The sequence below is a fragment of the Zophobas morio genome, unplaced genomic scaffold (assembly GCF_036711695.1).
Source record: "Zophobas morio isolate AGI-343-1 ecotype UQ-CSIRO unplaced genomic scaffold, CSIRO_AGI_Zmor_V1 ptg000216l, whole genome shotgun sequence".
NCBI classification, from domain to species: Eukaryota; Metazoa; Arthropoda; class Insecta; order Coleoptera; family Tenebrionidae; genus Zophobas; species Zophobas morio.
In genome coordinates, this window is record NW_026972320.1 from 201,259 (window position 1) to 222,682 (window position 21,424).

The 21,424-nt window shown below is 28.1% G+C and overlaps 2 protein-coding genes and 1 long non-coding RNA gene across 3 annotated transcripts; 1 reads left to right on the forward strand and 2 right to left on the reverse strand.

The window, feature by feature from the left end:
- Positions 1-5,200: 5,200 nt before the first annotated feature.
- On the reverse strand, positions 5,201-8,722 carry LOC135146246 (uncharacterized). The gene is made up of 8 exons (XM_064078405.1): positions 8,497-8,722; positions 8,325-8,434; positions 8,187-8,245; positions 7,999-8,122; positions 7,650-7,691; positions 6,646-6,742; positions 6,407-6,519; positions 5,201-5,286 (listed from the first exon to the last, which is right to left on the reverse strand). The coding sequence occupies exons 1-8, from the start codon at positions 8,642-8,644 to the stop codon at positions 5,212-5,214; spliced, it is 768 nt and encodes a 255-aa protein (XP_063934475.1). The 5' UTR covers positions 8,645-8,722; the 3' UTR covers positions 5,201-5,211.
- A 4,382-nt stretch (positions 8,723-13,104) lies between these two features.
- LOC135146245 (meiotic recombination protein DMC1/LIM15 homolog) lies at positions 13,105-16,948 on the reverse strand. Its single transcript, XM_064078404.1, has 16 exons — positions 16,862-16,948; positions 16,676-16,768; positions 16,541-16,619; positions 15,772-15,788; positions 15,614-15,710; positions 15,097-15,147; positions 14,950-15,044; positions 14,882-14,889; positions 14,729-14,809; positions 14,580-14,664; positions 14,444-14,504; positions 14,147-14,232; positions 13,631-13,691; positions 13,486-13,568; positions 13,247-13,289; positions 13,105-13,147 (listed from the first exon to the last, which is right to left on the reverse strand). The coding sequence occupies exons 1-16, from the start codon at positions 16,946-16,948 to the stop codon at positions 13,119-13,121; spliced, it is 1,056 nt and encodes a 351-aa protein (XP_063934474.1). The 3' UTR covers positions 13,105-13,118.
- Positions 16,949-19,141: 2,193 nt separating this feature from the next.
- Positions 19,142-19,858, forward strand: LOC135146227 (uncharacterized). The gene is made up of 4 exons (XR_010283749.1): positions 19,142-19,274; positions 19,330-19,450; positions 19,521-19,598; positions 19,795-19,858. It is a non-coding gene; the product is annotated as an uncharacterized LOC135146227 (long non-coding RNA).
- The last annotated feature ends 1,566 nt before the right edge of the window (positions 19,859-21,424 follow it).

Genomic DNA, 21,424 nt, shown 5'->3' on the forward strand with positions numbered 1-21,424 from the left:
CCAATTAAAACTATAAACAACGGGCTGACGCCTACTATATTTGGTAATCTGTTGAGCTTGTATATGTAGTTCTCTATGATTGAAAGCCACTCAACATTTTCCTAAGCACATGCTTTTAACAAGGAATTTTGGATGATTCTAAGCACCCTTTTAGCCATTCCATTGCTCTGATGATGGTTTGTATTGACAAAATGGGCTTCAAAACCTTTTTCAACCAGAAGTCGAGACAGGGCTTTGCTCACAAAAATTGATTCCCTATCGTATGTTATTTTCTTAGGGACTCGCCACTTGAACACTTCTTTAAGGTAGTTTTTCACCTCCTGCCGTAACCTTTAGAGGGGAAAACGTCCATAAAAACCTTGACTATCTATCCAAAATCGCCAGGACAATGTCCACACCCTTCTGAGTCTTCGGCATTTTCATTATATTGTCCAGATGCTCCATAAGTTCCTCCGCTCTATCGATCAATTTAAGTTTCTTTCTAGGAAGTACATTTCTATTGCTAAAACGTTGGCATACATCACACCTGTTGACAACTTTTTCTATTTAAGTATAGGGTATGTCATTGCCAACCAAGTGTTTCAACTTCTTTATTACCACGTGAAACCAGTTTTCGTGAATTTGCTTAATAACATCAAAATTAGCTTGGTTTTCATTAGTTAAAGTAAACTTTACCTCTTCAACAACTAAATTTTCATCGGCTGGGAGCCTTGAGAGTAAATCTGTAATGATATTTTTACCATGTATGCACTTTAGTGGTTAATATATATTACTCATTATATATTTAAAACCTGTTAATTCTTTTTCCCCTCAGTTTCAGCTTCTTGCTCACTATTAAAAACTCCAAGAAGGTATTTATGGCCTGTTTCAACTATAAATCTCTTTTTCATTTAAATGAATATAGTCTACTCATTGGTTAGTGGGCCAAGCAACAGCGAAGACCTCCCTATTTTTTACGCTATACTTTCTTGGAGCTTCATCTAATTTAGTACTCATAAATGTTATGTAGTGCAAGCGGTCATTGTATCTTTGAGATAAGACACACCCCATCTCTGTAACACTGGCATCTGTCGAAGCAATAAGTCATATTATTTATATACTCGACGCATACTTTCCGATTTTATAACTATAAGGTTTTGCTCCACGAATCTTCTTGCTCATTGCTCCATACAAATTTTACCTTTTAACTATGCACCACGAGATTCCGTGATTACTGCACAATGAGGGGTGTAATTACTCAAGAAATTTAAAGACTAAAAAACTAGTTAAGTTACCTTTTAATTTTGGTTTTGGCATGTTTTTAAACGCTTGAACGCGATCTCCCCCCATTCTGTTTCCCGAGTTGGTGAGTTCTCTCCCCAGCCACCCTACTCGCTTCGAACAAGCTTGCATTTTTCTAACCTTATCTTTACATATAATTTTTCATATCTGGTCATTAGATCACAAAGTGCCTGATAGTGGTTAACTACGTGGACTAAGTATTCTGCAAGCCAGTCCTTGTTACATGCTTTTTTGTATTCGAAGGGTGCACTCACGTAACTAAAAGGCAACACAGCCCACTGGACCCTCCTGCCCGCTAGAAATAGTAAAAGCAAAATACTTTGAATGAACGTCTATCTCTCCTGGTAAAAACCCTTCATGTAATCAGAAGTGTCGAAGAATTTTTAATTCCTTACTGTCATAATAATAACTCATCCACTCGGGCTCTTCTGTATCTCTACTACGCATCTCTCATTAAGAACCTGATGAGCATTGCACATGTGCATATATTTCCGGCTCTTTTTTCACCTCCTCAATGCTTGCTGCTTTTATGTCCTTCAATTAGGTTATCTTGCTGTTCCTTTTAACTAAACAAACACTCAACCCCATTAGAATTACGAGCGTCCGATTTATGTCAGGTAACTAAATAGGAATACCTCTCAAAACTCTTATTATTTCTCTTTACCGTTTTTACAAAAACGAGCATAATGGTTACCATAGCGTTGAAAGCAACCGCAAAGTTACCGGACGAGCTCGTCCAACATGGTGGTCATCCACTTTACCGCTTCAAGCTATTCTTCAGTGGGACTCCTTGGCTTCCCGTTGAGTTTTACAACGACAATCTCCTTGCAATGCTCGTCGACAAACTCGCTGCGTTTAAAGAACCGATCCAAGTGTCTATCATCGATCATCAGTTTAATATTTTTTGCTGTTTCCCACCACACCAGGCTAAATGGCGAGAGCCCGAGTCGATAATTTTCTGATGGCCTCTCAGTCCTTCGAGGAGCGAGCTCATTTACGAGTTATGAGTTTAGACACGTTATCCCTGTCTACTTGATGCGCATTAAACGCTAGTCATTGTTTAGTATTAACACCTGAACGAGAGCTCGAGTATTCAAAGTTTATGACTCTCTTAAATTCAAGAAAAAAAAAACCTTCGTATATAAATTAATAAAACGAAATATTAGGCAATTAGTAAAAAAATTTTAGCCTGTTTTAGTAATGCCTTCCTTTGATATTTAGATATAGGCATAAATAATTATTTTACGCCTTTTAATTTTTAATCTGAAAACTATGTGTATAGTACTATTTAGTTTATCAAATTTTCTTAAAATTTATTTTTTTTGTAACTTTAGTCTTCGTTGTTAAAATAAGTATGAAGGAAAATTTTATTGATTTTGTTTAAAAATCGTAAAAGTTTAAGTAACTACTTAGTACATCTTTTAATATTTTAACGTTATTTTATTTATAAGACTTAGATTAGCGCAAGAAATGTAAGTTTAATACACAAAATTATATATTATACTTGCAAGCTAAAGATATTTGTAAATTACCTTACGAAAAAATTAATTCTAAACTAGTAAACTTAAATAAGAAAGAAATACAAGTTGATAAATAACATGTAAATTTAATAAATATTGGTATGTTATATAAAATAATGTACTAATACCAAGGAACAGATCCACATATACACAACCTAACTTAAAAAACTTTTAAAGCCTTATTCTTACTTATCAATTGTCTTTGCCTCTTTGTTAAATATTTCTCTGCCTTGGCATGTCATTTTTGACAAATTTTTTGTTCAGATTAAATACTTTATTGATTCTACAAAGATGCTATAAATACATCTTTTAAGTATAGCATTCTAATATATGAAAAATTTTATATATTCTCTTTTTGTAGAGAGCACTGTGCTGTCGTTGTGGTGTCCATGAAGCTATAAAAATTGTCTTTCTAGTTAGAGACTGAAGCTATTAACTTTTTGTAAAAGAAACCGATTTGCAGGTAACTTACTGAAATGCAAATGCAACTCCGGCTAACATCAAAATAAAAAAGCAACCTTAAAAGGGAAAAAATTGCCTTTAATTTTTTTATATCCATAGAGTATATAGACTATCTATTCATTTTTATTTATGTACTGGTTATCACAGGTTTGATATATAATCAAATGCTGCTTGTTCTACTTTCCCTCTCTCAATTGAGTGTGCGAGAATATATGACTACCTTAATAAATAGTAACACCATCAACTAGAAAGGATGCGCTTTATCACATCCTTTTCGACAAACCTCATTCCAATGGCATTTTCGGCCTGCTATTTCAGAAAGAACTTTTAAAGTTTTGAATATCCAGCCAACAAGATAATGGAGGAACTGTCAGTTACGAGCGCCCCTAATTAGCATGGGAATTTAATTTTTTCTGATCTTTGTTTCCTGCTTGGAATCTACGCATTTATAGGCACTACAAGGTAGTGCCATTCTAGGAATAACAGAGCCGCAAAAAGTTTATTAACACCAAATTTATGTGGAGACCTAATGGGAGACTTTTAAGCTACAATTATTTTAATTCTTCCTATAATAGAGAGCTCTAAATCCACGACAACAACTTCTAAACTACAAGTTTTAAAAGTAGAGCGCTTGGAAGGTAATATTTCTTTTATTTTTATAAAAAAATTAAAACTTTCAGCAGAAGTATTTAATAATATTTTTTAGTAATTAAAAACTTCTTATTCATAAACTATACATAAAACAAAAACTTTTAAGTAAAAATACTATAAGGTATACGTCCAAGGCTAACCCTCGACACAAACCCGCTTCAACCCAAAAAATATAGTAAATTTGTTCACTTCAACATTGCAGAGTTGCCGAGTTTATATAATAAATCGGATATGTTGTTTAGAATAGTTACTTTTAAATAATATTTTTAATAAATTATTATTTTTTCCAAATTCCATAAAATTATTTAAGATTTAGTGGTTTCTTTATTATATTATTAAATTCCTTTCTATTCTTCCAAGATGTTGGTTATAATTATAAACTAAAAATTCTAAATAAATATACCAGACAAACGACATAAAAACAAAGTAAATATAATATTATCAAAAAATTTTCTAAAATTTTAATTAATCGACTAAAAAAGTAAAATACGAAAAGTTAAAAACTTTTATAATATATAAACAGTTATTAACTATAGACCGCAATTAAAAAAACAAATTTAGTCTTTTCCAATCCTCACAAGACTAATATAAAAAATATAAAATACAAAAATGTATTAAACTTATATAATATTTAAAATATTATTATACTGTAAAAATAAATATAAAAATAAAAAAATTTATAATACAAAATAACGTAAAAGATGTAACATTTTCATAATTAAATAGTAAAAAAAAAAATTAAAAAAAAAATATTAACATATAAACATTTTCTTTAATAACTTTTTTAGAAACTTTTAACAAATAGTAATCACTTACCTAGAAAAATTATAATTTTATATGTAAAAATATTATAGACCTAAAAAAAAATTAGTGATAAAATATAACAGCTATAAGTATAAAAATACTAATAAAACAAACAGACAAATGAAGAGACGGACGGGAATAAAAAATTTAATAAATTTAGTATAAAAAAATTTAAGACTTTTCGTAACAATAATGGATGTAATAATAAATGTATAAAAACTTTATCCCAAAGCAACTATAATTAAATGAATTAAAATAATATTTTGAACTAAAGGAATATTAAAACTTTTCTTTTTATTTAATAATATAATTAATAATAAAGGATAACGTGAAGAAATAAATAAATAGTAGACTTTTATTAATTATTACTTTTATATATATATAATTATAATAATAAAAATAATAACATATGAAAAGCTTTAATAAAAAAACACTAAATTGTCCATATATATTTTTAAAAGCTTTATTATACAGAAAATCGTAAAGTACTAAACTAATGACTAATAAACTTCTTCAGACCTTCTAACCAAAGTAAGTATTCTCGCTTTTCCTTTTCCTCGCGAATAATCTTTAAAAATAATGTTAGCGAAAAAAGTTTTACTTATAGTAACTTAATTATTTTTAATACATTTAAAAAAATTATATTAATCTACTATTAGTATAAATATATGGAAGTAAAAAGATATTAGAAATAAAAATAATATAAGAAAAGTAAAATATTAAGTTTATAGATATATATTTTATAGAAATCAAAATAATTAATATAATTATTATGATAGTGTAAAAGTATATAAAAAATATTATTAAATAGTATAAAGCTTAAGACAAATAATTGAATGCAGAAATAAAATTATTATAACCAAAAAAGAATTATAACAAACTATTATAAAAATATGAGAAAAAGTTGTATAAACATAAGAAATATTTTACAAATAAACTACATCAAGTATAAAATAAATAAAAGCAATGAAGCACAAAAAAAGTAAAAATAATAAAAACTAATAGAAACTGAAAATATAATTTATGATTAATAAAAAATATGATAATAAATAAAACGATAATATAATGAATATAAACGTATTATAATAATAAATAAAAAATAAAAAATAAAAAATAATATTAAAATTTAATAATAAAGATTTTTTGTATATAGGAAAGTCTAAAAAAAACAAAACATAAAAGGTTATTATACGAAAATATAAAAAACATTAATCATATAAGTAACTCTATAAATTATAAAAATAAAAAATAAAATTAATAAAATTTAGTAAAATATATTAGAGCCAAAAAGTTCGAAATATTGAATTTAAAAAAATCTGCAAAAATTTTATTGTGAAATAAATAATTAAGAGTTTAGAAATATACATAAAAAAGTCTGCTTTATAAGAAAAATTATAAAATAATAAACAAATATATTAAACTATCAACAAGATAGAAAAAATATATATAAATATAAATATAAAATTAGAAATAACAATAAATGAACAAAATAATATAATTAATTCAATTTTGAATCCTTAAAATTATATTTAATGTATAAAAAAGTGCCACAAAAACTATTTTCAAAAACAATATAAAAGCTCCCAATAAAATACAAAATACAAATTCTGCAATTAAAGATTTACAAATAAAAACTACTAAAAAAATGATTTCTTTCTTATAAAGGCGTATATTGAAGCAAAGCTTACAGCTATGGCCCCGGCAAGATCAGAGTTAATTCCAAGAAAATTTAAATATTTCACGAGTGCAGAATTTAAACTTTCGTCCAACTCGGTAAGTTTTGGACCCCGATAAGAATTTTCTAATAAATGACAGTAAAAAGTTAATATAAATAAACTTATCAAAATAAATTTTCGTACAATAAAAAATAATGAAAACTATATAAATATATAAGTAAAGAAAAAAATAATACAATATAATAGCAGACCTGAATCTTCTAAATTTTTAACGTACTGGACAGAAAACAATTCAAAATCTTCGCTGTGTATTTCAAGAGAGCATATGAGTATTCCAGCTTCGGGTTTCTTTATATAAATAAAACTTTTAAAAAAAAATGCAAAATAATAAGGCATAAAAAGTTTTTTATAATAATATACTTTATCACTTAAACACTTTTGTAAAATTTAGGAGCGATTTATCAAAAGTTATTAAAAATTTAAAGATGACTTAATGATATTGAAAAAATTTAACAGCAGCTTATAATTTTCACGTAGAAAGTGTAAAAAAAATGGACAAACAAAAAAGAGTCAAATTTTTATTAAAAAACCTATCATACTTATCAAACGAAAAAAGGCGCAAATTATTTATAGCGGGCAATATGATTCCGCAAAATTAGTGCAAAGAATTTTATGAATTTAAAAATATTTTAAGAAAAAGCTGATAAACTTTAATTATATTTCTTGAATAAAAATTGTTGAAAGACATAATTAAGCAAGTAGACTTTTCATTCTTTATTAGTGAATTAGAGGGCAAAAACAATTAAGTTTTTCTATAAAAAAATAGAAATCTCATAAACTTGCATCCAAAAAGTATAACTTATTCGTATAATAAATCTTTATATAATATAAAGAAATCAAAAGTTCTAAGCTAAAAGTTATAATAAACAAAGAGTTGGTTGAACACTTTATAACGATAACTAAAGAAAAATTCTTTCCTTAATTTAAATACTTTAAACAATAATAAAAGAATAAAGTAAAATAGTAAATCTTAATCAGTCACCCTTTAACCTTGCAAAAAAAAATTGATCAACGAAGAAAGTGAAGATGTTGTATTACACATAAACTTTGTAAAAGAAAATTAATAAATTAAGAATTTTTTGTAATAATTTTTCAATAATAGTTGGAAATATAGATATATATACAAAACTCGTATTATATTTCTAGTTTCTCCCTCTATTCTATTATTTATATATAATAAAAGCATGAAACTTACGGAAGGTTTGCTGATGGTAATATCGCAGGAAAAAGAAGAAGTCTAAAAAAATTAAATAAAAAATTTCAGAAATTAAACAGATAATATATTATATAGTAATAAATTTCTGTAAAAATTTTTATATATGACGGAATAATTTTCCAAAATCTTATTGTACATAAAACGAAAAAATATTAAAAATAATAAAAGAATATATTAAGTGGCTGTAAAAAAAATATAAATATTTTAGTTTTACACTATTTTATAAAATGTATCACTTAAAAAAAGTATTATCTGAATTATAAATATATATAATACTATTAAATAATTTATAACAAATAAAAGTATTAATAGATAAATGGTGAATCACCGAATCATCATAATCTTTGAACTGAGCTTCATTCTCGCCTTCGTTTTGTCCCTCCATACCCATATCTTCATTCTCATCAAAAGGTTGAGCATAGTCATCATCTACGACAAACTCGACAACAATCCTAATTATATACAATGAAATGCAAAAGGTAATTAAAAAATAAATTAATTTTATAGTCAGCGCACAAATGATCGTCGACTTTTCGAGTCAACTTGACCGTCTTTTCTCCATAAACATGTTCCACCTATAACACAATGTATATGGATTACAATATTAACTTTGTTGTTTAAATAAATTATTTATTTTAAAAAAGTAGTCCATACAGTATAGTTTAATTTCTTTGCAAACTGTCCAAGATCGGGGAATTTTTCACCTAAGTGTTCATTTTCATGTTTAATTTCGCTTTCAACAGATTTTTTTAGTTTAGCAACAGCTACAGGATAATGATATAAATAATAATTTAATGAGGCAAAACTTTTTAAAAATTTTGACTACCATGAGAATTATAACGAAGAGGCAAGTAGCTTAACTTAGTATTATAAGAACTAAGAATATTAGCGCGAGAGAAAGATAATAAGTTCCGAAAAGGAGACCGGAAAGATTTGCAACCAAGAGAAACTAATCGTGGTAAACGAGCAGCCATCGCTAGAAGCAGTGGACTTAAAAATTGAAGAGTGAAACAGAATTGAAGATATTTGTGAAAAACCTGTTAGAAGTCATGTGAATGAAATAAAATGCACGTGAACTATTTAATGGATAAGGATGCTTCATTTAAAAAGGGGACCCCCACTTTGGCGTGGTAAAAAACTCAAACACCGTTAAGTGCGAGCATTATAAGCATTAATTCAACCAAAAAGGTTTTGTCTTTTTATATTTTAAGGGGTAAAAGATAATATTTAATGAAAAAAAAAGAATGATATATTTTCTTTTAAAAATGGAATCACCTAACAGCCGCCTTTCTGAACTAAAGAATTGCCATTTTCAACCCCTTTTATTATTTTAGTCTAATATTGTAGCTCGCCTCAATCACTTTTAAAAAAATAGCAGCTTAAAATGCATACTGATACATCAACTTAGAAGTATTAATCATACATAATTAATACTGATGGTGCAGTAAAGCAGTAGCAATAAATATACATGAAGTGTACACCAATATATAACACTATTTAAGGTTCATTTCTCTTGTGCTTTATAATAAGTAAAATAACTTTAATTATAATTACAGGACTAGTTTTAAAAAGCAGTTAAGATGATAGAGAAGTGGGATGTTGCAATATCGCGCGCCCTTAATTCATTGCGGGAACTTTAATAGCCAGCAAGTAATTTATATGGAACTGCCGAGGCAACAACTCAGCGGGAAGAGATTTAAAAAATGCAGTCCACCGTGACATGCAAGTGCTTGATCAAATAGGACAATATATATATATGTACATAGCAATTATTTAACAGTAAACCTAGAAAAATTGCGTTCTGGTAGGATGTACCTGTAACCTCCAAGACCAGAAAGTGTGGGCCGCACTGACGGAAATTGAACTCGCCACATTATGTTTGCGAGTTAATGCTCTAACTACTGAGCTACTGTGACAACGCATTCTGCCTGACTTGAATATTTGGTAATTTAATAATTAAAATTTTGATTTTTGAAACACCTTGAAAGACATGATGGGTGTAACACCAGGTTAGGGTTAAGAGCGGGTATCCATATATAATGGGGGCAAGAAACACATAAATTGTCTTGTTATTTGTTAGATCTTAGCGTGAACACTGGATATCAAGTGATTGATAAAAGTATAATAATAGTTTTTAACACTATATATATATCTATTATTAAACCATCCCGGTTTACTTCTACACGCAGAAAAGACTTAGTTCGCACACAACGGGAAACCTACTAGAAAGAAGAAAAAAAGAGAGAAAAAGGGAACAACTGGATTCTCCATGTGACTTATTATTACTATTTTTTACCCTTCACCTTCCGGTAGTTACATCTCCTCGTTTACTATCCGTATAGTAAATTGAATTCATCGCTCTTTAAGTCTAACTTTTAGCGCAAGCTGCGCATCATTCAAAAGACTGCCTAAAGAAATTATTCGTAATTTTTTAGTGTAAAAGTTTGTACTTGATCCAGTAGTACAATTTTGTACTACCCCACCACTTCATCTGTTGGGACTCCGGAAAGCTCTAAACCCTTCCCCCCCAGTTAAAATCTATTCTCTTGTCCATCACAGAAGCTACTTCATGAAGCCATGTACGCCTTTTTACTTTAACATAGTTCAGAAAACTCCTCTTTTTCCTTAACAGGTGTATACTCGGTTAATTAAAGAACTGACCTACATAAAATTTGTTTTCTACGCGTCTTAAAATTCTATAACTTGTAAACCTCGCTAACTTAAACTAGCTATGATGGTAAACTATATCTTGTCCATCCTGTCGGGCCCTATATTTGCCATGAGCAATAGCAATAAGTATAATAGCAGGGGTGCTGCCAGTGGTTATAATCTAATCTATTACCTTTTCTCTATAACAAGGTGCACTGTGTGACCCTCTTTAAGACCTTCAGCTTATTTCTTGTTTAAGTTTGCTACTTCTCCGCCCATTCTTTCTTAAACCCTTTGCCTTTTTCCTACGTAGCCTGGACTTCGCAGTCAAACTATCTTCGTCTTTCGGCCCGCTCCACCATTTTCTTCTTTTTTAGTTTAAGTTAGTTAAAGTAGCACATTCTTTTATCACATCATTCAGTAGGGGCTACACCCAAAAGCTTTCAGAATTTTGTTGTAACAGAAAATTTTGACTTGTAACATATACTGATTTTGTTTTACATCCTCTCAAGAATTGCTTCATCTCGCTGCTATTAAAGAAGCTTCCTTATCCATAATTATCTTGGTAGGCAGACTCAATTTCTATATTTCTTAGTTTTTTGACGACCAGCTCTGCCCGAGCCCGAGCAAATTTAGAATTTTATCGAGTGTAACTTATGCTCTCCCGTTACTCTCAAGCGATTTTGACATTATGAAAATTTGTATAGCGAGATGCTCTAATGGTTCTTAGAGATTTTTTTTCAAATGCATCCGCTCATTAGGTTCGTGAAACCTATTAGCAAACCGAATTCTAATGTCACATCCACGAACCACCTTCTCCGCGAGCGGTATATTTATTTATTTTAAAAATTCGTATCTTTTTTAAATTAACATGAAAAACTTCTATAACTTTTCTACTTCTTTACCGTTCACATCAGTTTCAGTCTTGAACCTGGCCGTTCAACCACTTTCCTTTTTTTTTGCCTCCTCTTTTTTAATCGATTCATATTTAAAACCTCGATCACATTTGCCATTGTAAAAGATAATATAAGTCCCATTATAAAAATTATTAATGATTTGCGGAATCAGTGTATGCGTTTTCTTCTTACCGTTTCGCATTCAAATTAATTTTAGAATAAACCTAACTCGTGTAGTCTGCCTCCACTATAATCCGTGGGCTACGTTAGTTAAATCTATTAGTTTATTCGATTTCCAGCCCCTTAATGTTGGCGTCCACTTTTTGGCATGGTGCAATAGGCATCATAAAATTTTCTATGAACTTTTCCACCATACATTTTAAAAAGAGCCCCCCTCACTTCAAGGTTGCTAGCAGATTGCAGTAGTAAAGGGTAGTTGTAACTGACGAATTCTACAACTATACCTTTTTAGTATATATATACTTCTTACTCCACGCCTGCTACCATTCTCCCTTCAGAATAAACAACTCTCATATAACGAAGCCTATTCAAGGGTACAGGATTATAGTGTTTTGCGGGACATAAGCATCCTAAAAATTTAATGCCTGTATGAAACTCGTAAGCATCTCTTCGTTATCCGGGAGTGGGTGATATACTTAGACATATTAATTATAACACTAGTTATGAGTTATAAAAGCCGAAGATTAGCTAGTTCTCTAGTTAGAGATACATTTCTAAACTAGCATGTATACTAACCCGCTCCTTATCAAGCTAGCGTTATCTCAGCTATAGTTGAACATATCAACCGGTAGCCACCTAGTTGGGCTAGTAGTAACACTAAATGGCCCTAGCAGAGACAATATCGTTATAGCCATTGCTCATTACCCAAACAGGCCTACCGGCTAAACCTTTCAGATAGCTCGAGTCTTTGAAGTTTAACGCTTACGAGTACCAATTTTCGCCATCTACTTATAAGAAAAACTACTGGCGCCCCAAGCATTTGCTATAAGCACTTTATAATTACTATAATTATAATTTTCCATAGTAAGCATATAGCAATATGTATAACACTTGGGTTCATTCAGTAAGATTATAGGCAGAGCACCCTTATAAATAGAAAATATTAAAAGCAATCTTAAACCCTTTGAGTTATGTTATGAATGTCACTATCTTCTTTTATAAAAAAAACTATAACTTAACGACACGCTGAATTGGACATGGTTTTCCTTGTGCAAGCAATAACAATGTTTCTAAGATTTAACATTCGTCGTAGGATCCCCAGAATTCGCAAGTCATTAGTAATATAATAAATCTTGAACGCTTTCGTAGTTGAAAATGTGGCTACGCCTATCGGAGAAGACGACATATTAAAAATTTGTTGACTCGACCGAGCACCATGAGAATTCATTTACAAATGAAATAAAAAAGGCCATTCGTGATTATTTTTTTACTTTAATAGGCGTAACTATCATAGATTAGGTCATCTCTACCACTTTAGTAAAAAGCAACAAATTATCCAGAGACACATACTAATAAAGCACTTAAATTCCTCAGTTTTTTTGCTTTCTTTTGTGGCCTGCGTGTTTTTATTTTTGAGGCGATAGTTTCATGTGTTTATTATTTTTATGTAAAAAGTTAAATCATGTGTAAAAATATTTACAGAAATTAGAGGACTTTAGTATAATATTATTAGAAAATCGGCGAATTGACAAGTTATAGTATATTATTAGTTCAATATTTTTCGTTTCTATAATTAGCTTTCTGATAAAATTTCACACACAATACTAATGAATTATGCCCTTTAATAATGTACTTTACTTTTTCAACTATAACATTAATTTTTTTTTAATAAAATAATAATTTTTGAGAATGAGATTTTCATTGACCCCTTAGTAAGCAACTTTTACTGAGTAGGATCACATATTCCTCCCTCTAGAAAAATAAAATTAGAAAGACTAAAAGGAGATTCGCTGAAAGTTACTTGCTAACTATATAATTATTATTTGGAACAAACTTGAAAAATCTATAAACCTGATATAGAAAACATGCCCTCGCTTTCAGGTAAGTTCGGACTCTTTTACAGATAAATTATAATATAACATAAATGAAACTAAAATTTTTTAATATAATATAATCGATAAGAAAACAATAAGACCTAATATATTATAAATGTCGTTCTTTAAAAAAAATTATTATATATAAAATTGCTTTGGTATCAAGTAGATTTGAAAATAAGTTATTATCTTTCAGATATAAAAATGTAATGATACATCGTATATTTTGCAGATGCGGTTATCTCCTCGACCTTTTCGCAATGAAAGCCTCAAATGTGAAGCATGTGAGAGCACGTGACCTGTTTAAAAAAATTGGAGTTTTATCCAGTAGATTTTTAATAATTAATTTTATAAATTGGACCTCCTACTGGCTTTTTCGGGTCGGCTACGAAGCTCATGCCTGCGCCGGGATCGGCGGTCATCTAAAAACCGGCGTAGAAATTAGAAAAGATAATTATATGGTACATATAAATTTAAATAAAGCGTGTTTATAAAGGTAATTACATATAAATACGAAAGCGATTACAAAATCTTATTAATAAAGTATGTTTTTATATAACAGTTGATAGACTGTGGCTCTATAAATGACCTTTTATATAAACAGGGTTGTAAAAAATGTATAAATATCGTGAAAAAACAAGAATAAAGTATAAATATTATATGATAGTGTAAAATAAAAAATAGAAGCTGAAGAAAAAGTAACAAAAGTGCTTGAGAAATGTGCTCAAAAAAAAAATAAAAATACAAATTATGAAAATGTTTAGATTTTTGTAAAAAAGCATATAAAAAGCAGAAATAACAAAAAATAGCAATGCATTTTTATATTATAGTGGTTTCCTCAGCATATTTACTATATATAAAAAAGGAAGAAGAAAACCTGATTGGTTATAACCACAGCAACATTAAATTGCTCTGCAATTTTAGTCAAGTATGAAAGCATTCTCGCCAGTTTTTGTTGCCTGTCTACCGCATAAAATTTTGATAAAACGCATATGAATAATATTATTTTAAATTTTTTCTACTAGTTTCTTTAGTGTTATCTTTAGTGTTATCAGTTGCTTTCATATCCATTTTCATAACCATTATTTTATAAACTAAACTATTATTTTATCTTTTATATTTCTTATAATAATAGTAAAGAATTATTTTCTAATAATATTTAAAAAAAAATTACCAGCCAATTCTCCTCGGCCGCTGTAATCCACTCTTAAAAGGGCAATTATAGAATCGATGATCTTAACAAAAGTAATTAATCTTATAAATATTTATGATTAAAATATATATAAATAAATAATATAATAATAACAAACCAGTAGTTTAAACAATCCCCGGTCCTCCGCAAATTTTGCAGCGCACAAAGTTATGAGTTCCAGTTGATGATCGCTTGTATATGCTCTTTTTTTTTTAAAAAGAGTTATTATGAACAATAATAACTATTAATAAAAAAAATAATGAATACCTCGCAAACATTGTGTTTTCCAGTACAATATCCGCATCGAGATTGAACCTTCTTGCAATACTAACTAGTCTATCTGGCCGACTGCCAGGAGTGGAGAAGTATTTATTTTAATAGAATAATTTAAAAAAAAGTAGAGGAATAAAAAATTCATACAAAGTCCCCTAAGATTGTTAAATTAAATCATTAGTTATAATAATCATAATAATAAAAGTTGGACTGACTTCAGTGTCAATATAGGCCACTTTTCCTGCGGCGCCACCATCAGACAGAGGAAGCTGACAAGTCACGCAAAGCGTGTGGCAAAGTTGGGTTTTTCCTTATTATTAAAGTATTGCTTTGCTAAAATAAGGAGTTCAACGTTAATTTACCGGTTCTGAATTCCCCAAAAATTTCGGAGATCTGCTGAGTTTCAAAACCTCCTTTAATATTTATATAAACTTTATTACTTAAAAAAACGGCTTCATTTTTAATTTATTATAATTTATTAAGTTAATTTTTTAAAACTTAATAAAAAAATTTTTTTTAAAAAAGTTATAAATATATTCAAGCTTATTATAAATCACAATAAAATCTACTAAAGTTCAATAATATATATTACCTGTAAAATTACAGGAGTTAATATGTAAAAATATATTTTATATTTATAGAAATAAATCACTAAATTATTAATAGTAATAATAATTTCCAGATATTGTGTATTTACTATGATCAATTTTTGGTAAAGTATAAATATGAGCACCGCAATATAAATTATAAATAACAAAAAAGTATTTATCTCTGTATAATTAATATAAAAAAGTTTAAGTATAGTCAAAGAATGAACCTCCAAAAATAATTTCTATAAATTGAAAAAAATCTGTTGATAAACAACAGAAAGCGCTCGACCTTGTAAAAGTTTGTCAAGCTCGGAGCTTCCAGTGGTCATATGAAGTACTGTTCGTCGGCGATGAGAAAACTCAAGAGCAGTAATAAACTGTACATCCTTAAAAATTATTATAAGTTAATTAAAATTTAAAGACAGAATTAGCATATAAACCGTTTACCTTTATTTTTTTGGCGGCTTAAGGCGTGAAAATTAAGAAAATAAGATTTTAAGGTGTAAATATTATATTAATAACAAGAGCTTCACAAAATAATTGGTTTTGATAAAAAGATAGAAAACGAGAAAAATAATTTTTGCGAACTCAACAAAACAGTTGCTATAAATTCATTATATTTGGTACTATTTATACACTTCTAAATCATAAAAGGTTAATATACTTTACCAAAAGTAAACGAGTTGTTAAGATTAATCTTAACCTGTTAAACATATAAATCGAAATATTAAATACGTCTATAATATTTTTTAAAAATTAATGAGTAATTTATGACGACAAAAATTTAACAAGTTGTCCAGGTTAAAAACTTTTAATAAAGAATTCAAAGTTTAGCGAAAAAAATTTTATTTTTTAAAAAAACTAGAAATAGTCACTTGAAGCATTTTTAAAGGTAGATTTCCATATAAAATAATTTTATAAAAAAGTAATAAATTCACTATTATCTATTAGTATATAAATTTACTTTTATAAAGTATATAAGTAAAAGAAATATATACAAAAATCAATATATATAAACTTAATAGTATAACTCAAATAAAAATATAACCAGAATAATAAATTGTAAGCAGTATTAAAGAGTTTATACTTAATAAACAATAATTTCCCAAATTTCTATTTGTTTAAACGGAAACTTAAAAAAATTAAATATTTAACTACACAACTAACTAAAACCCTTTTGATAGTGATTCTTTTATTTTAGTGCAGAATAGAATACCTTCTCTTATCTTTTCAACTTTTGCCTCAGAAAGGCCTTTTATACCGCAAAGAAATTTGGTTGTCTGCATTAATACGCCCTTCCAAAACAAATTCCATATAATTTATGAATTTGTAATAGAGTCTTATTACAGACCTGAACAGTTGAAACGCCGTTGGATTTAAGTTTATTGATATCCGCAGCGTTAATACCAAACTTTTGAAGTTCGTCAATTACTTGAAAGAATTCCTGTTTTTAAAAAGTCGTCTCATCAAGGAAATATCAATTAATTGATTTAACAAAAAATTATATTATAAAAATGATAAACGGTCAGAAGTTTGCCTCCTCTAAAAGGGATTCATCCTCTAAAAGTTCTTGCTCGTTAGCATTTTGTGAGACAAGCAAACTAGCCTCCGTGAGAGTCGACATTATTTAGACGATAAGGTCCTTATAATAATAACAATATATGATTATTTCTTTTAGTAAAAAGCAAATGTTTCATTTGTTCAAAAACACTTCAGTAGTGGATGTTAAAGTAGAGCTTGGAAGACTCTTTTGGCTTGTATATAAGATATATTAAAATTTAAAAGTTGAGTCACAATTTTTTTTGTGAAGTAAAGGAAGACCATACAAAGTTTAGGTCCCCGAAATCAACTTAGTAAAACAAGTTTATTGCCGACACAACAACGATTCAACTTTATCAGCCTCTTTGCAATGCCTAATCTCCCTACTAATATATTAATATCAATACTTGTTTTTATTAAATTTAAATGGGTATTACTTGGTAAAGTGTTAATAGTTGTAGAACCGAGTCACTTTCAAACCATTTCCACTGCTACATTGAAGTAAAACGCGCCACTACCATAGTTTTTTAAGGAGTGCCTTAAGCAGGTAAAGTGTATACGGTTTCACTTTAGTTTTAGAACTAATATAATTTAATAAAGATTCTTTTGGTTTCTTAAAGCAGTTATTCACTTTTTTAAAAAGAAGCTCTTAACCATAAATAAAAGTGTTACAACTTGATGGCCTCAAATAATTTTTGTCCTTTCTTTTAAGACGGCTATCCAAGAGGAGTCCAGCAGTATCTGGACAGCCACGTTTTAGGAGTGCGAGTAGGCGCTGCCCTGTCACCGCAAGACAACTAGCAGCGAATAAATATCTCTTATCACTTCACTTGTTTCTACTCTATCAGGCAGGGGGTGAAGATCTCTATAAGCAAGGCGAGTTTGCTTGAGAAAACGGATATCGCGACAGCGGTAACTTTTAACGGCGGGGTATTTCTATTCCCCCTTGGTAAAGTGCTTAGCACTATAAATGAAGTAAAGTCGTGGTGGTGGCCACATTTGTTCTTACGTAGTGGTGAAGGTTAAAAGAGGCAACCCGGACGTTATATTTCTTGGCATTCAGTGAAGGCCTGTTTATACTATGCTATCGACCGATCATAACATCTGTATCTGCTATATCTACATGACTTGTCAAGTAATAGCCTTCTTGCTGTAAAAGCGACATAACAAACAGCTCGCCAGGGCAAAGTCGGCCGGTATATGTGGAATGATGTTTTGCACAGCCCTCATAGCTAAGGCCTCTGCCTTTGTTCTTTACGATTCAGTAGCTGAACATGTAGTCTTCTTGTCTAAGAACTTAGTTAAAGCTCTTGGCACCAAGAAAACTGTCGCCATATGAGAAACGCGCTCTAAGCAAAGGTTTTTAAAGTTGAGGTGAAATTCGTATTCGAAGTTTTTAACCCATTTAATAGTTCTCACCATTTAACTAGTAATCACGAGGAAAATTTGGAAAAGGAAAATTCCAACGTAATCTTCGCAATCTTTGTCGAATGGACGGGAAAATTAAATAAGACTCAAAAACTACATTAATTGGTGTATATAATAATTTTTCATACAAAACCATCAAAAAGTAAAAATAAATTTGTTTCTCACGTCCATATTAAAAGAAGTTTTGAAAACAACTTTTTTTTTTAGATGAAGGTTGCTTCGCGCTTAAACACCCTTAACTTCGTGTATTATCCAAAAATTTTATATAATTTAGGTAAATAACTTTATTAAACACTTTTAAAAAAAAAAAAAGTAAAACCAAAAAAATAGAAGAGTTCATTTTTCTTCAAGGCAAAACGCTGAAAGTTTTTATAGTTTTTTCGATATTGTAAGAGAGTGTCCTTACCACCACTTAAAAATAGGTAAAGAACATAACAGGGATAATTTTTTGGAATATCCCATTAAGAGGTAATAACTAAAATGAGTTATAGGAGTAAGCAACTGGTACGGGAATATTTGAAAGTGCACGCTAAAATCCAGAAAAGGATACACATATATAAGGCTACATCAACTCGAGGCTTCAGCTCTTTGGTGTTGACGCAAGCTAATATAAAATAAAATGTTTAACTTGCTTTCTCTTTAGTGTTACGTTAGAGACGCTATAGTTAATCACTAACTAGGCGTACTGGAGTTAGAAAAATAGCAATATATAAAAGTTTGTAATTACCTTATTGGTTAAGATGCTTTCAATTAATCTAGTGCAACTGCAGCCCTCCTTTATTTTTTTAGTGAAATAATGTCAAGGGAGGGTACGAGAGCTCTTTTTCAGTTTTAGTTTAAAACATTAAGATGAGTCTCTCCGTTGAAGAGCCTGAACTTTTAGAGCAAAACTTATTATTGGATAAATTGACATTTACTTTTAACAAGCTTATGGGAGATGTGCCGGAAAAAATATCCGTTGACGAGTACATGACTCGTCTCACGTCGACTTAATCTTTTGCTATAAAATTACAACATAGTTATAACTTTTTATAATAGTGAAGTTTATTCTTACTGCTTTACTAAAGAAGATGAAATGGATGTTCGCTCTTCAAGACAGCAGTATCTTTATATTCTTGTAGAACAATATTTTAAAAAAAATGCAGAGAAGCGCTACATGGTTAGAAATATTTGTAAAAGAAAGCGAAATATATATAAAAAATTTATTTAATTTTTTTTTTTTGAAAAAGGTTCTTAAAAATAAACAAAGTTTAGAGTTATTAAGGGAGTATTCTACTACTTGGGTAAGGTATAAAACTGCAGCGAAGGTAAGCATTGTATACATCTTTACTTAAAAAATTCTTAGGAAAGTTTTTTAATATTAATAAATAAAATCTTGTATTTTAAATCATTTCCTTTAAATTTAGTATTATTATTATATTATTTTTTTGTTTGATAAATAAAATTTTTAACTTTTTTTACCTGTTTTTTTTTTAAATTGCTAAATTTTTATTTTGTAAATAGGTTATAAATAGCTTGCTTAATCATCTTAATAGTGCTTATGTGCTTTACGAAGTAAAGCAAGGACAACAGTGTTATCAAATTTATCAACTTGGTAAAATTAAATTTGGAGGATCATTTAATTTTATTGTATTTTTAAAACTTTTTTCATATTTTCAATTTCAAAGAGTAACTACTTATAAACTTTCTTATATATAATTTATTATATATTTTATTAATATTATTGAATTAAACGCTTTCCTTTGTTGTGAGCTAATCCTTGAAAATATTATATTTCAATTTCTCTTTTATTGTTTTATTTTTTAATTAGTAACATTTTAATTGTTTACTATAATATTTCTAAAAAAAATAATATTTGCAACTTTACTATGGCTTATTACTATTACTCATCATAATTTGAATGTATATGACATTTGCTTTTATATTTATTACTATTTTAAAATTTTTTCAAGTTACAATTTATTTTAAAAATTATTATTCTAATAATTTTGACTTAATAGTTTTACTTTACTTTATATAATATTTTACTTTAAATTAAAAAATTTTTTATAAATTTTTATTTTTGAACTGGAAATATTATTAATATTTTGCTTAATTATCAGATCTATTTTATATTTAATGCTCCTTAAAATTTTTATTGTTTTTACAAATTTAAAAGTTTACTTTTTTTACTATAAAAATTACGTTTATTACATTTTTTCCATTTTCTTTTTAAATAGTTTTTAAGACATTTCCAATTGTCTTGCATCTTTCCATTGTTGTTGCCTACTTATAATAATTTCTTTTTAAAAATATTTTTCTTTATATATTTTTATTATATTATCTTTTTCAATATCTTATTACTTTCTTAATGTGTATTTTAATACTAATAATAATATTATATATAGTGTTATAAATATAATTTATAATTTAATCTTTACTGTTATACTATTTCTAAATAATATAGTCCATAAATATAAATTATGCTATATTTTTATTAAGGATTGAATCAGTGGAAACTATTTTTAGTTGAAAATATTAAGTCTACTTTGCTATCTGCTTTGCAAGAAGTATTTAAAAATTTTAATTATCATTTTAAAGTTATAATTAAAAATTTTAATAAATATTAAAATTTGTTTTTTCTATAAATCTATTATGTTAATCAAAATTTAAGTATTTAATAAGTTAAAAAAATTTTCCAAATTATTTCGACTCTTTTAAATTTAATAAATTTTTTGAATATTAATTAATAACTTTTTTAAAGAAATAAGTGTCGATTTAATTCGCAAAGAGGAGTTTAAATAAATGATTTTTTAAAGTTTTATAATATTTTTTCTATAATTCTCTAATAATAAATAATTTTTATTTTTTTTAATTTTAAAAATGATATTTTTTTAATTTTTTTTGTGTAATTAGATTAATACTATAGTATTGAAATTGATTATTAGAATTTTGGTTTTATTGATTTTTAACAATATTTTTAATATTTATTACAATTATAAAATATTCTTTAACTAAGACATTATATATATATATCTTCAGGTCTTTTGTAATTTTGTTAAGTAAGTATCTAGTAATATTAACAGTAATAATTTAAAAACTTTAATTTTTAATATTGTGACCACTTTTACTAAATAATAGCGCGGATATTCTG